Raw genomic sequence first — 14,560 nt, forward strand, 5'->3', positions numbered from 1 at the left:
CCTTGAACATGAAGATGACCTTCAACAATTGCTTAATCTCCCTGTGCTTCAGTTTTCTCATATAAAATGGGGATAATAAGAATAACTGCATCAACAGATTTTTGTGAAGATTAAATAAGATAAAGTATGAAAGGTGCTGACCACACTCTCCACTGTTGGGGGCATGGTGATTGTATGAGCTAATGATGATGAGTTTAAGGGTCTTACTTGAATGAGAAGTTGAAATTGACGCTCACAAGTGACTACTCCAGAAAACAAAGAAAGGCAGCGTGATGTATCAGGTAGGGTAATGGACAGCGTCAGAGTCCATGAATTCTGTTGTACTCTCGGCCGTTAATTACCATATGGCCTTAAATATGTCACTTAGTTTCAATGGATTTTGCTTTCTCTTCTCTATGAAATGTTTGCCTTAGGTGGTGTCGAAAAGACTGAATGACATGAGCATTGGAAATGTTTTAAAACCCATAGACTCTCATATAAACAGTTTGATGATATGTCATTAGTACCACCATCAGCCAATAGGGAGAATGCACTTAACAGCAACCAGGAGGAGTAAACCTGGGGAGTCTACTTGCATGGGAAATGACAGGGTATTTGCATGACACTGAATTGCTCTCTGTCCCCCCATCCTCACCAGCAAGTCCCCCCAAGAGCACAGGACAGAAAGAGCTTTTGGGCACGGAGGCAGCTATGGAGAAGGGCGCATGTCTGCGCATCTGCAGCCCTCGCTGCTGCTTTCCCCACAGCTCTGCCCAGGCCCGTGTCCCTCATGGTTGTCTGCTTGTGGCCCCACAGCAACAAAGGCGAGAGAAGGAGCTGCGGAAGCAGCAGGAGAGAGAGCAGCGCCGGCACTACGAAGAGCAGATGCGCCGGGAGGAGGAGAGGCGGCGCGCAGAGCACGAGCAGGTACAGCAGGGCCCAGAGCCCACAGATGGCCCCAGCGGGAGCTCCAGCACCAGCCGTCCATCCGTCCCTGGGGTGTGGGTCACCTTCTCTTAGGACTGCTCAGTTTAAGCAGGTTTTTACTCTTTCTCAAGCTGCTATTCTCACCTATTCAAGAAGTCAAACGCACAGCCTTGGCAATGCCCCCTTGTTACGTTGAGCCTCGCTTCCTGCCCAGGCCCAAGTCCCCCGACATAACCTTGATCTTGGGTCCTCCCAACCCTGGGATCTACTTTGAAGGTAGCGCCGAAGCATGGTAAATGAGCCACATGGTCCTCTTTCACCGCTTCAGAAGGCTTTTCTGCTCATGCCGTCTCTGGTCTCCATGCCTGAGGCACGGATGCAGGGCCCTCTGTCTTTGTTAGCACCACGATCTGACAGCACAGTGGTGGCAGGGCGGGTCCCTTACAAAGACCGCGCCTGCGGGCGTTCCACAATTATTTTATTCCTGCGCTTGCACAGGAGCCTCGGAACTTGATAGCATTGTTAATTCCGGGGGGAGGGGGTGGCGCCCATAAAGAGGGAAACTGCAGTGAAAAGCTTGAAAATGTAGCTGGGTTCATTAAAACCGGACGGTCACAGCAAAGCACTGAGCCCCCTCAGTCGGCTGTTGCAGGTGCAGGACTTGTGCTTTTGACTGCATTGAAGTGCTTTTGCTTCGGTTCTTTTCCTGTTTGGTGAGGAGGTGTCTGGGTTTTTTTTTTTTTCCCTCCTTCCTTCCACACTTTACTTGGCAGCTCTTGTCACTGAAAAGAAATTACCGGTTCTTTTTCTCTCTCTTTCTCTCTTTGTGTTCCTCTGAATGCTCTGCTGCTTACCTCTCCAGGAGTACATCAGGCGACAGTTAGAGGAGGAGCAGAGACAGTTAGAGATCTTGCAGCAGCAGCTACTGCATGAACAAGCTCTACTTCTGGTAATGGGAAAGCCGAGGGCCAGCCACCTGCTCTGTGTTCATCGCGGTGTCCCGGTGTGTGTGCGCCTAACATGCCAGTCCACGGGGGGGGGAGGGGGGCGGGGGGGGACCCTCCAAGCCTCGTGGACCTCAAAAGTCTCGTGGAAACCCAATGCATTTCCTGACCTAGTTGGCCATCTTAATACGTTGGAGACCCTTGTCATGCATTCTTTTTTTTTTTTTAAAGGTTTTATTTATTTATTTGAGAGAGAGAGAATGAGAGACAGAGAGCATGAGAGGGAGGAGGGTCAGAGGGAGAAGCAGACCCCCTGCTGAGCAGGGAGCCGGATGCGGGACTCGATCCCGGGACTCCAGGATCACGACCTGAGCCGAAGGCAGTCACTTAACCAGCTGAGCCACCCAGGCACCCTCATGCATTCTTTAGTAACTCCGTCTCTTTGTGAAACTTTAGCCTGAATCCAGGCTTATTACAAGTTCAGGCTGTTTTCGAGACCCACTGTGTTTACTGCAGAGTAATTTTTAAGGTCATTTGCAACATGCTGGAATACAATCACAGCAAAATGCCCCTCTTCTGTAAAAACCCACTCAGCTCTGCAGTCATATTTCATTTGTAGACTATTAGCTTTACCCTTACGATGGGAACATTTTCTGTTCCCTGCTTGCTCACGTGGCTTCTTCTTGAAGTACTTTTTTATTATTATCGCCCTGCTCTCCAAATGAGCCGCTTGATATATTTTTTTTAACTGAACTTCTATGATATTTTTTAGCCTGTGCATACGCTTGCTAATGGTCTTTGTTGGTCCAAGTTTTGTGAAACAAAAGATGATTTGAGCAATATCTGTAGCTACTTATTTAGTTTTGTACTTAATTGGACATGTCTGAGTGGTTTAATTACTAAACCAGTAAGTGGATGGCTCCTTGCAGGGGTTGTGCGCTGACCATCCAGATGTCCTCATTATTGCTACTTTCTTGGTCCCCAGTCAGGGACAAGTCACCTTGCAAGGGGTGGTGTTCTATAGGGATTGCCATTAAAGCAGTAGTGTTTTTGGGAAACGCTAAGCCCCGGCCCCGTGGCACGCCCTGACATCCTTCTGTGGTTCTATTGGCTTTTCTTGTTATCATCTCTTTCGGCTCCATTGCATGCTTCTCCGATGATGGCCAGTGGTTTCCATATGGTGATTTGGTCTTTTCTTTGCTTCTCTTTTCTGGTCCGGGTAGGAATATAAGCGCAAACAACTGGAAGAACAGAGACAAGCAGAAAGACTACAGAGACAGCTAAAGCAAGAGAGAGACTACTTGGTGTCTCTCCAGCATCAGCGGCAGGAGCAGAGGCCTGTGGAGAAGAAGCCACTGTACCATTACAAAGAAGGGATGAGTCCTAGCGAGAAACCAGCATGGGCCAAGGAGGTAAGTGCACTAACGAGTGTAGCCGTGTCCTGTTGGCCCGGCTGGTGACTCTAGTGAGTTCACCCAAGAGAAGCAGAGAATTAAACTAGTGCTACACAATTGGAAAACAATTCATCGTAAGAAGTGCATGCTTTGCTTTTGGAAGAGCCATAATTGTTATTTGCCTAGAGAATTGACAAGGCACCTTAATCCATTAGTGGTTTTTGTTTTTCAGGGATTTTTTTTTTTTTTTTAAGCTTCATGGATATAGGGGATTTTTGTAAGCAATAGCAGGAAGTAGAAAAATCATTTTTCCCGTAGGTGTCCAAGTGGGTTTGTGGCATGAGGATTTTTCGTGACTTTCCCCTGAAAGAATGTGATTTAATAAAGACTCAGGGAATTTTAAGTTGAATCCTTTCCTGTCTGTACCTGGACCCTGAAAGTGATCATTAGCACTGTCACTGACACCCCGTTGTCATGGTACGAATGGACGCCCGGTTGGTCCCAGACCTGTGGTTGTGGTGACCACTTCCGGGATCAGAGGTCATTTGTGTTTCTGTTGCAATTCAATTACTAGAGTGAGGACGGGTTTTCAAGAACTTGGCTTTGTGGTGAGCTGTTTTAAAAGTCTAATTAAAAACTATCTGGATGGTAGGAAAAAAAGGTGATAAGCAAATGGGCAAAGCAAGGAAATAAGATCAGCCAAGATTAACCATCCTCCCAAGAGTCACTGTGTCAGCTCATGTGCATAACAGCCTGGTTTTCTGTTCTGTCATTGTTTGTGGCACCCAATGATTTCCTTTATTTTCTTGTGAGCAGAGCTACTCATTTAAGAGGATGTTGGTGTTATTTTGTATTTTGTTCTTGTATCTTCAGGTATTTATAGCTAGAGCTCATTTCAAGTATCTAGACTACAGTCTTACCAGAACTAGATTTCTTACATAAGGTCCTATTTTTACAAAAATGTTTTTGTCTTTTTATATTTTTTTATTCTCTTTTACGTACATATAGAAAATGCTTGAAATGATGTTGCCCTAATGTTAACGATGATTGCTTAAGGGCAGTAGAAACTGCGGGGTATTTTCTTTAAACTTTTTTGTATTTTTATATATTGTTTAAATCTTTTCTAATGATCATGTGCTATTTTTACAAAAATCAAACTTTTTTTCTCTTAAAACTTAAAAAACTGAATCTGTAGATAAAATTGTTTGATTTCACATAAAGAATGTTTTTGATCACTTTCCTTTAGAGTCTATAAAGATGACTTGTATTTACCTATGTCTGTAACAGCTGCCTCTTTCTCTTAGATCAATAACTCAGTTTTGTGGTCCTACTCCCAGGTACAATACCGACCCTTTAATAACCCACCTGTTCTTCCAACTAAGCAGAATCACTCTGCTGTTAGACAGCAGCTGACATGCGTCCTGGCTGGCAGAGACGTGCCACCTTCCTCCACTGCTAACCCGTTTTCTAGCCCTGCCAAGTTGAAACCCTCAGCTAAGCCACACTCACAGCTCCTGATCATGGCAGGTGTTCAGAAGGCTGAAAAACTAGGGTCCGCTAAGCTAATGCCAGGAGCACCTGCAGAAATTAATGATTCCAGATCAAGACTCCTGCTGGAGCATCACTCATGGAAGAAAGGTGGACCCGCTTGTCCTATTAGAGTTGGTCTTGAAGAACAACTGAAGGCTCAGGAAGCCTCAAGGACCACAGTGAGATCCCCAAGGCAATCTCGCTCCCAAGGATGTAGTCCAACTCAAGAGTTAGGATCTAAGGTCATTTGTGTGTCCTCTCCCAACATCTTCAAAGTGACAAGCCCCAAGTTGTCCATCACTGCAAGTAAGGAGGCCCTTAGAGACTCCTGTGGACCTCGGGGCAGGAGGGGCATGAATGCATGCATCCCTCCAAGTACCTCAATGCCTCTAAGAAGTGCTGCATCGCTAAATGACCTCTTCTTGATGCATGACCACATGGCCCTCCGTGTTCCCAGCCCCAAGCATGAGTTTAGGAGAGGGACACCTACAGAGCTCATTGGAGAAGACCGTGATTCTTTGCAGAGCATCCCAGAATTCCTTCTTTCCCCTGTGCAGCTCCCTCATGCACAAATGTACCAGAAAAGGGGGCAAAGCCTGGAGCAGTCCCCATGTCCTTCCTTCCACCTCTACCCAGCACATTCTGATGTGAACTTAACCACTTTGACTCCACTGTTACCTAGTTACTCTTTGTCCTCCTCATTGAGTTTCCTGGCCTATCCTTTCTGTTCAGAACTAGTTCACGGTTCCCGAGCTCTCAGAAGCCATGGCATTCCTGGGGGCCAGTCTTTGCAGATGTCAGCGAGGTGGTTTTCTAGACCTTCTAATTCCCCTGTGCTTCCTGGCCAAGCTCCTAGCAGTGAAAGAAACACAGCAGCTGGGCGTGCAAACAACCCAGCTGAGTCAGCAAGCACTCCCGATGTGAGGTTCCCTGACCATCATACAGCTGGGCCACCTCCGGTGGGTGACATCTTCCAAGGTCCCTGGCTTCCTAGCAGCTGGTGCTCTTCTCTGGGCTTCATGCAGTTCTAGACATATGTGGGAACATTCTTTTGGGATTCATATTCAGTCCTATCCTCCTGGGCGTGGTTAACGTAATCTGGCTTCCAACTAACCAATCTATTCATGAAGCAGTTGCCCAGTCTTAGAGTGGGTGTTCATATTTTAGAAGAGAGATGAAACATTTAGATCACAGAATGAGTGACGGTGCTAAATTTGGGATCGGAGTGACTCGTGTACAAATAAGAACAAATAATTGTCTGCTTTGGTTTGATTCATCATTTTCTTAACACCCACTTCTTAAAATGGGAACAAAACCGGGTGTGAGGGTCCTTCTCTTCTTGACCTTTTAATGCTTCTCGTAGCAATGTATGCACTTCTCGAGCACAATTTAAAGGTTTCTTTCCCTATAGCAGTGAGGTAGATGGAGCTGAAAGTAGCTAGACGGCAAAATACATTTCAAAACTTTAGATACAGACAGAATTTCGAGCCCAGCCATATCTTAATTATCAGCCAAGAGAAAGAACCTGAGTCAAACTCTCTTTAGGAATTAGATAAAAGGTACCCTTTCTTTTTCAAATGCTTCCTCTACCAGGCTATGAAATGGAAATCATCCTTGCCAGGGAGGATTGGGCAGCTGTGCCCATACCACGGGCTTCTGTGATGCAGGGTCCAAACCTTTTTTGCCCCCTGTGCCCTTGAGACACCCCCCCAGCCGTCTCCTCCCCCAGCAGCCTCTGTGACTTGTGCCGTATTTGTCTTCTAACTCAGCTCTCTACCTCCTCCCCAGGATGGTTTGTCCCTCTTTGGTTACTTTTTCATCCCCTTATTTCTCTTCGTTTTTTCAAATCCACAGTTTTTCATTAGCTGGTGTAAGGTTACAGTGCCTCACCCTCGGTGATTTTGTTGCTTCATTTCGTAAAACATAGTCATCATCGCATTTCACGTTAGCTTTCTCATTAATTTGTTGGATGTAATAAGAAGGAATGAAAATATTCTGTCATTTGCAAATCTTGTCGAGCTCTTCCCTCTCTTTGTAGACAGAGTATTCTATCTGTCCTGATTGTCACATTGACTGGGATTTTCAGATTTCAGTCAGAGAGAAGCATTCATGTCTCTATTAAAAGGAGGGGTGGGGGCATTTTCACCCCTTGCAAATTCTCAGCCATTTCTGGATTAGGATGGAAGTCAGATTTGTTTCTGTAAAAACGTAAGTATGATATTCTGTTAAACATGAGCAAAATTTGAAGATCTTATTTCTCTCATTACCACTTTTTGCAAGATGGAGATTCCTTTTCTTATAATACCTTTTGCTTCTAATGGGGCAGATTCCTTTTCCTTTAAATGGCATGTGATTGGGTCTGGTAGTAATTGCGTGTGGTCCCCCCCCATATTTTTTTTAATTTTCATCAACACATAGCAGTGACAGAATGCTCTCTCTACATGAATACTGTATGAGATTGTATTTTAATTTTTTTCAACACTCCATCATGTTCTTACTCTGTGATGAATTCCAGTCATCTGGTCATGGTTTTATTTGGCAAACAATGGGCCAAGATGTCTCTTTATATCTCATCAGCCCACTGGACTCTGAAATCCCTGTATGTAAGAACTCCTCCAATTGGTTTCCCCTACTCTACACTGATGTGTGTTTTTTCCCCTTTTTATATGAGTCATTTTATATATGAGGTCCCAGATGACCACTTAGAGAGTGTACAGCTCTGCCCCCTTCTTTCCTCAGTTTCTGCTTCACTCTCTTACAATCTGGCATAAGAGAGTCCTGGAAAGTAGTAAGGAGTTTGAGTTCAAGTTCTTCCGCCTCCTGGCTGGGTGACCTGGGACAAGTCTTGGAGCCTTCCTGAGGCTCAGCTTCCCCACCTGCACTCCCTGCCTTTCGGGAATGCCCCTGGGCCATCGTGTCTGTGAATATACCTTTGAAACAAGAGGCTCTGTGCAGATACACATGAAATCTAGTCTTCAACACAGTCAAATATTTTGTTTACAAGGCTACTGTCACCTACAGGGAATAAGTGTTTTGCCTCTGTTGTTTCTGGTTTAGATTTCACAAGGGCAGTCCACATGCAGCCCCATCTCCCCGACCCATGTCTCCCCTTGATACACACACCCTTCTTCATGTCCCATCTCAGCTTGTGAAAGGTCTGCCTTATGATTTTTAAGTTGCATGCTCCATCCCCATGAAGACCTATACTATTCTCTGGAGTCATTGGTTAAGAGTGGATATTGGACAAGTAGTCCAGGCTCTTGTCTTCAGATGAGGCTCCATTTTAAGCATTTCACATGAATGAGAGTGTCCCCTGCTCTCAGAGGTGCCTCAGGAGAGGGGATATCCTCAATCTTGCTCAGTCACCATCTGCTCCTGTGGCCTTGCCAAAGAACAATATGACTCAACTCTTTATGTCACCAGTGGATGCAGGGTCCTAAAGTGTCTAATGAGCACTTAAAGGTTATTGGTTGAGTTCTTTCTCTTTCTTCAGTATTGCCAGTAAAAACAAAAGCATCAGTTGTTCGGTTGGAAAAAAAGGAATTCCCATATGATTGTGTTTAATTCACCATATATAAATAAGCTTTTAAGTAAGGCCTTCTAGGCCTTCATAGACCCCATGGATGCTGCATCATATAAAATATAAAAATGCACCCATATGACATCATAAATACATTTTTGCTGTCGACATCTAAAAAGTTACTGCTATAATTTTGTTTTGAAATTTTTCTCTCAACAGCTATCATTAATTATTGCTAAGTGAGACATTGTACACTATGAATTGCTGTCAATGTACAAAGTAATTTAACAATTGACATTGATATGTTTCCTTTTATACATGTTTAAACACATTTTTATTTATTTTGAGAAATTTTTTGAAATCCTGTAATCAACAAATTTATTTTCAGGTCTTCTGTGTTTATATAGCCTTTATGCGTCTCAGAGGCCTTAGACATCACTTCTATAGAACCCCATGGACAACACAGCCAGGCCTGGAGCAGAATTTTATTTCTGAGACCACAATTATGTTTCTTTTTTCTCCCTGTAATGCGGCAACACATAGGAAAGCATTTCTGCAGAGGTGATCTAAACCTCTCCAAATTTTAGTTTTGTTGTTAAATGATCCTTTTAATAAGGAAAAAAAAATTACTTTTGTACTAAAATTGATCAGTCTGTCCTAATCTTATTCTCTATATTCACTGATAATCCCTTCAAGTATAAAATCCTTCATAACAGATATCTTTTGTTGTCATGGTCCGGCACCTTGACACTCTGTGTTTGTTGCTACTAGAACATTCTTTTTTGGTGGTACTTCTGACATTTGACATCTCTTTGGAACAGGGGGTTGGAGCAGAGACTCAGCTTATAGATTTATTTTTAGTATCACACAAGACAGATGGAAACATATCTTCATTGTACCCCAGTGTTTAATCACATATATCCTTATTCTGGGTGAAAAAAAAAAAACACTTTCTTTTTTTTTTGTCTCACTCACTTATCCATCTCCTTTTCAGTTAGTAGGAATAAGATGTAGGTGAATCAGAAGACAGGCCTTTACCCAGTATCAAAATAATCAGAAGGGGCCTGAGCTAGATACACCACCCCGCTTCTCCTTCGTCTGTCTATAGTAGGATGTTTGATTTGCTATCTTTGCTGCAGTCCTCATGCTGTTCCTTTGGTGCAAAAGCAGTGGGCAGCATTCTCTTCCTAAAACCTTTAGGACAAGCTTCTCTTGAGACAAAGTATGTAGCCAGATGGCTCATTATTACACCTTTCTCATAGATTTTCAGACTACTTCGGACAAGCTCCAACCCAGGAAATCTCACCAAATTGAATCATCCTGAAATAATTTGTAAAGCGTAACAATAGATTATTTATACCACATATTTTAGAATGGTACAGCCGGGCACATACGAGTGGTAGGATTTAGTATGTAAACCAGCTGATAGAAGGCAAAGGAAACTTTATACTAGAGGTACATTAGTAATAGTTATTCACAACTAATTGAACTCATGAACTGCCTATGAAAGTCAGCCCTTCCGTTTTCTGCCCTGTTCATTTCCCATGACAGCTCTTGAGCCTGTGCGGCCTGTGGCAAGAATACCTCCCTCATTGGAAGCTTGCTGCTGGCTCTTACCAAAAGAATTCTTTATCTCAAAGATGGTTTCTTTGCTCAAGATGGAGTCGTCTTTGACTCCACCCCTCAAGGCAGACTTTTTCTAGTGCTGTCCTTAATGTGCTGCCTCTAAGTGTGTGTTTAAAACTGAGTGTATTTTATAGCTTTAAAAAATAATAATGGCAAGTAGTCTCCACTCTGAATATCTTTGGCTCCTGACTGTTGGGTAACAGGTGGCTACGGTTTGGATAGCCAGGTATTTATATGAATAATTTATCTGAAAATTTATCTGAAAATGTGTCTGAATCTCTTGGGTTCCTTAGCTCAGACAGCAAGGGGCTTAGACTGTGGGAGTTTGGATGGTGAGGGAGGTGCTCGTACATGTGATCTTGCTATTAATGATCTTCAGTGGAAATAAGAAAATGGCTAATATTTGACCAATTCCAGTGGTCTGGAAATAGTCACTTTCTTTTCAAGGAGTGAAGTATTTAGAAAAGCAATACATTGCATGGCTTGCTCTCAGTTGATCTGCCACTGTCTTGGTGGGACTTTCTCTTCTTTCTGGTCTCAGCTCAAAACTGGCTTTATTCTTTTCTTTTGCTCAGTGCAACAGCCAAATAATGCCTGCTGATGTAATACTTTGCCCACACGCATTCACAAAGTATACATGTTTTGGTTTATAGATCTGGCTTTTGGTAGCTAACCTTGTTTGGTGTGTGTTAAGCTTCTGGGACCTAAAGTCTCAAAAGCAAAGTCAACTGGGATGCCAATTGTATGTACCCTGCACAGCCATGGTGGGAGAGGAAATGTTGAGTTACCCCTGAGTAGAAGTGGGGGGATGGTCTTCTATTCTGCAGCATACCTTATTATGTTAGAATGTTTGTAGTTAGTATGAGGGCTTAAAAACAGACTTACTCTGTATATGAGACTGAGTCTGCCTTTAATCTTTCTTTTTTTAAAAAAAGGATTTTATTTATTTGAAAGAGAGAGAGCACAAGCCAAGGGGAGAGGCAGAGGGAGAAGCAGACTCCCTGCCAAGCAGAGAGCCTGATGTGGGGTTCGATCCCAGGACCCTGGGATCATGACCTGAGCCGAAGGCAGACGCTTAACCAACTGAGCCACCCAGGCACCCCTGAGTCTGCCTCTAGAAAGACTCAAAATGAAATAGGAAGGATGGGAAAGAATAGCTCTTTCGAATTTTTATTTCAAATCAGGCAGTGAAATGAATAAAGAGTTCCATACAGATATGTCTTGAGTTGCATGTGGCTTCCGGGACAGGCACTTGGAACCCTCATCAGTGAATCAGCAAAGGGAGTTCAGGCTCACACTGAAAAGTCATCAGGGTGGGTGGGCTGCCTGGCAGGTTTGGAAAATACAGTTGCCAAATTGACCCAAAAGAAATAAAGGACAGGATGGGATGGATCTGAAAGAAAAGTCCTAGACCTCTTGAAGTTGTCAAAGATCTTAAATCATGCCTTGCAGTGTACATCTTGTTCACTGAAATTTCCATTTGGAAATAGCTTCTGTGACCATCTGTCTGCTGCAGGCATGAACTGAGGGGAATCTTCCCCATAAAAAGGGCATTCCCTGGGACCGTGAGCCTTTCCTGTGGAACCCTTCTGATCAGTTACCTGCTTTGGGCTGAGAGAGACTCAGCAAGAAAGGGGATGACAAGGGCAATGAAGTGGCCCCAGAAGAGAGAGGGTTGGAGGTGGGGAGAGAAGAGGGGAAGGAGCAAGAAGAAATGCCACGCAGGGACAAAGAGGGAGAGGTGGGGAGAGCGAGGCAGTGGAGTCCAGGCTGGAAATGGAAAGATGTATTTTAGGGAGCAGGGAGACAAGTGAAAAGAAAGGGTCCCAAAGAAGGGAAAAGAAACAGTATAGGATGTCTGAAGACAGGCCAGCTCATTAAGGAAGCGCCTGAAACAGCCGCTTGCCTATCAGTAGGGAGGAAACTCAGGGTGAGTGGTCTTCCTTCCCCTGGCCCCTGAGTCAGCTCCGAGCAGTTTTCTGCTTTCCTCCCGAGGGGTCTCGATGCCCACCCCATTCCCTCGTCTCCCTCACTGACTCAATGGCTTTGTGACCGATCGGCAAGATGATATCCAATCAGTGCAAGGTAAACTCTTAAGCAGGTCCCAAATTCCCAGCTAACTGAAATAGCACAAGAATCTGGGGATCAGAAGGGTGATGGGAAAAATTCATTCTGCGTTTTTTGAGCTAGTGTTTACTCCGACAGAAAAGAGCTTTTTCAAGAGTTCTCGATGCACAGCAGGTATGGAGAGTCTGGGCCCCTTAAACTGAATTGATCAGAGGGACACAAAAATGGCTGTGCAGGTGACTACAGATAATCCTTAGGAGGCAGTAAATCAGCTTCTATCCATCTAGCTACTGAAGCACCTTTCTTTCTTTTTTTGGCTTGTAGGTAGAAGAGCGGTCAAGGCTCAACCGGCAGAGTTCGCCGGCCATGCCTCACAAGGTTGCCAACAGAATATCTGACCCCAACCTGCCCCCGAGGTCGGAGTCCTTCAGTATCAGTGGAGTTCAGCCTGCTCGGACACCCCCCATGCTCAGACCAGTTGATCCCCAGGTACATTCTCCCCTTTGTTCCATCGGCCGTTTCAACAGGCTGTACAGTTAAGCTCACTAAAAGAATAGGGGATTGTAACTTGGATTCATACGTAGGGCCGATCCAACAATGACCCTTAATACAGAATCTGTAGTCGTGGAGGAGAGCCCACTGGATCTGAAGAGTGAGGGGAAGGGGTGAGAAAGAAAAAAAGCACTCTCCTTAAGTTTGAGCCAGCTGCAAGCTCACTTCTCGATAAACTGGCCTCTCCGGAGACCCATGGGAGTGTCTGCAAAATAGCAACAAGCATCCTTTTAGTTCTAATTGTCAAGCTGATATTCATATAGATAGATATCTATCACATATAAACTATTATATTATCTTTTGTTCATTGGGATTTGGGCATGATCTTTAACAAGAAAAATAAAACGACCTTGGATAAAATTGTGTCTCCTAAGCCAGTGGTTTCCAGAGGGGGGTCACTGGATCATTAGCATCAGAGTCACCCGGGAAGTTGGTAGACATGCAGTTTCTCTGGTCCACCTCAGACCTCTGATCAGCACCTCTGTGGGTGTCTGGCGGTCTGCGGTTTAGCAAGGCCTCCAAGCACCACTGATGCACTCTAGGACTTGGGAGCCACTGCTGTAAGCTATTTAGAAAAGAAAAATGTTACTCCACTCCAGGACAAGTTTCTGGAGGTTTTGGAGGACTTCTGAAATTGTAAACACTGAATGTGAAATAAAGTATGGAATTTTATGAAAAGTAAAGGTAATGGTACAACTGGTTTCACCCAAATGTCTTTGAAAACTCTTTTAAAATAGGTTTGTGTGTTGTGCTATATTTTTAAAATATGCTTTATTTTAATATTATTATTATATTCATGGTAATTAACATTAATAAAAATGTGATTGGTTACAGTTCTTTCCTGGTTGAAGCATAACATTCACCTGAACTAGACCTTGAGGATTTTCTCTGAACTCTAATTAATAACATTGCAGATTTCAGACCAAAGAGGGTCTGAAGAAGCGAAGGCAGGGCTGCTCCAGGGATAAGACCTCAAGGGCAAAAGGAACAGGGCCAGGCTGGCGGAAGAGGGCCGTAGAAATGCTCCCCAGTGGTCTGGCATTGAGATTTCAGACCAAAGAGGGTGTGATAGGTCCCTTGCAAAAGCAGATATTAGATTAGCATTTATTGACTTAACAGTTTAATTTAGAAAGTACTCTAGATGTTTCCCCAGCCGAGATTTATTGACCACATTCCACAGGCCAGGCACAGTGTAGACTGGGAGATCCCATGCCAGACATGGCTTCCATCTCCAGGGAGTTTACCTTCGTGATGGAGGAGGAGACGGTAACAATAAAGCGTGAGCAGTGTTAATGGTCAAGAGCACTCTGAACTCTTGATTTGGTGATCTGTCTTAAAGAGCCACATTTCTACCCAAAGACAGCATGTCTTCCCTGCATGAACAATATCAACGCATGCCAAATTATGGGGCTTACACCTCTAAAAGAACCATCCTGGTGTGGAGAGATAGGTAAGATCATGGGTGGTAAGAGCCAGCTCACCAGAAAACAGAAGAGCGTAGAGTTAGGTGTATGGACCAGGAGGTGAGTGATGGTTCCAATCCGGGCTCCCGCATGCATTAGCCCTGCGATCCAGGTTGTTACCCTCTCTAGACCTTCCAGTTTCACGTGAAAAAGGGTGAAAATGATTGTATCCCCCTCATGGTGGATGTAGTGAGTTCATAAGAAGTAAGATAGCCAGAGCAATTCTTGTTTTACACACAATGGCACTCTCTAAAGTCAAAGTTAAGGGGTTTGAAGGAGGAAGCTGATAATATTAGAAGAAGAGTGCTTGTAAATATATTATATTGCTGACCAGTAAATGTCCCCTACAAATTGCTATTATTATCATCACACCTATTTCACTGACTTCTTAGCAGTCCAGAGTGAATCAGTTAATTTTGACCAGGCGCCCTGGGTCAGCCCTACACATGGCTGTAAATGGGAAATTTGGAAGAGCTTCTGAGGGCATGTTGGAGACAGCTATGATGGGCTCCGTGTCCTCTAGTTCTTATTTTCTGCTCTAAAATGGTATTTTCCCTC

At 44.1% G+C, this 14,560-nt stretch overlaps 1 protein-coding gene across 12 annotated transcripts in view; it reads left to right on the forward strand.

Annotated features, from left to right (window-relative positions):
• The window catches only part of TNIK (TRAF2 and NCK interacting kinase), a 385,586-nt gene that overhangs the window by 313,363 nt on the left and 57,663 nt on the right, over nucleotides 1-14,560 (forward strand). For 6 of the 12 annotated variants that reach the window (XM_045903381.2, XM_045903382.3, XM_064585383.1 and 3 more), the window contains exons 13-16: nucleotides 796-906; nucleotides 1,769-1,855; nucleotides 3,074-3,262; nucleotides 12,312-12,476. In XM_045903381.2, coding sequence (XP_045759337.1) covers nucleotides 796-906; nucleotides 1,769-1,855; nucleotides 3,074-3,262; nucleotides 12,312-12,476 — 552 coding nt within the window. The remainder of the gene's footprint in view (nucleotides 1-795; nucleotides 907-1,768; nucleotides 1,856-3,073; nucleotides 3,263-12,311; nucleotides 12,477-14,560) is intronic. The other 6 variants (XM_045903386.3, XM_045903387.3, XM_045903384.3 and 3 more) reach the window with 3 other exon arrangements.

The sequence above is a fragment of the Mirounga angustirostris genome, unplaced genomic scaffold (assembly GCF_029215605.1).
Source record: "Mirounga angustirostris isolate CCGP_5_RB_7025 unplaced genomic scaffold, mMirAng1.0.hap1 SCAF_1, whole genome shotgun sequence".
Lineage (NCBI taxonomy): Eukaryota > Metazoa > Chordata > Mammalia > Carnivora > Phocidae > Mirounga > Mirounga angustirostris.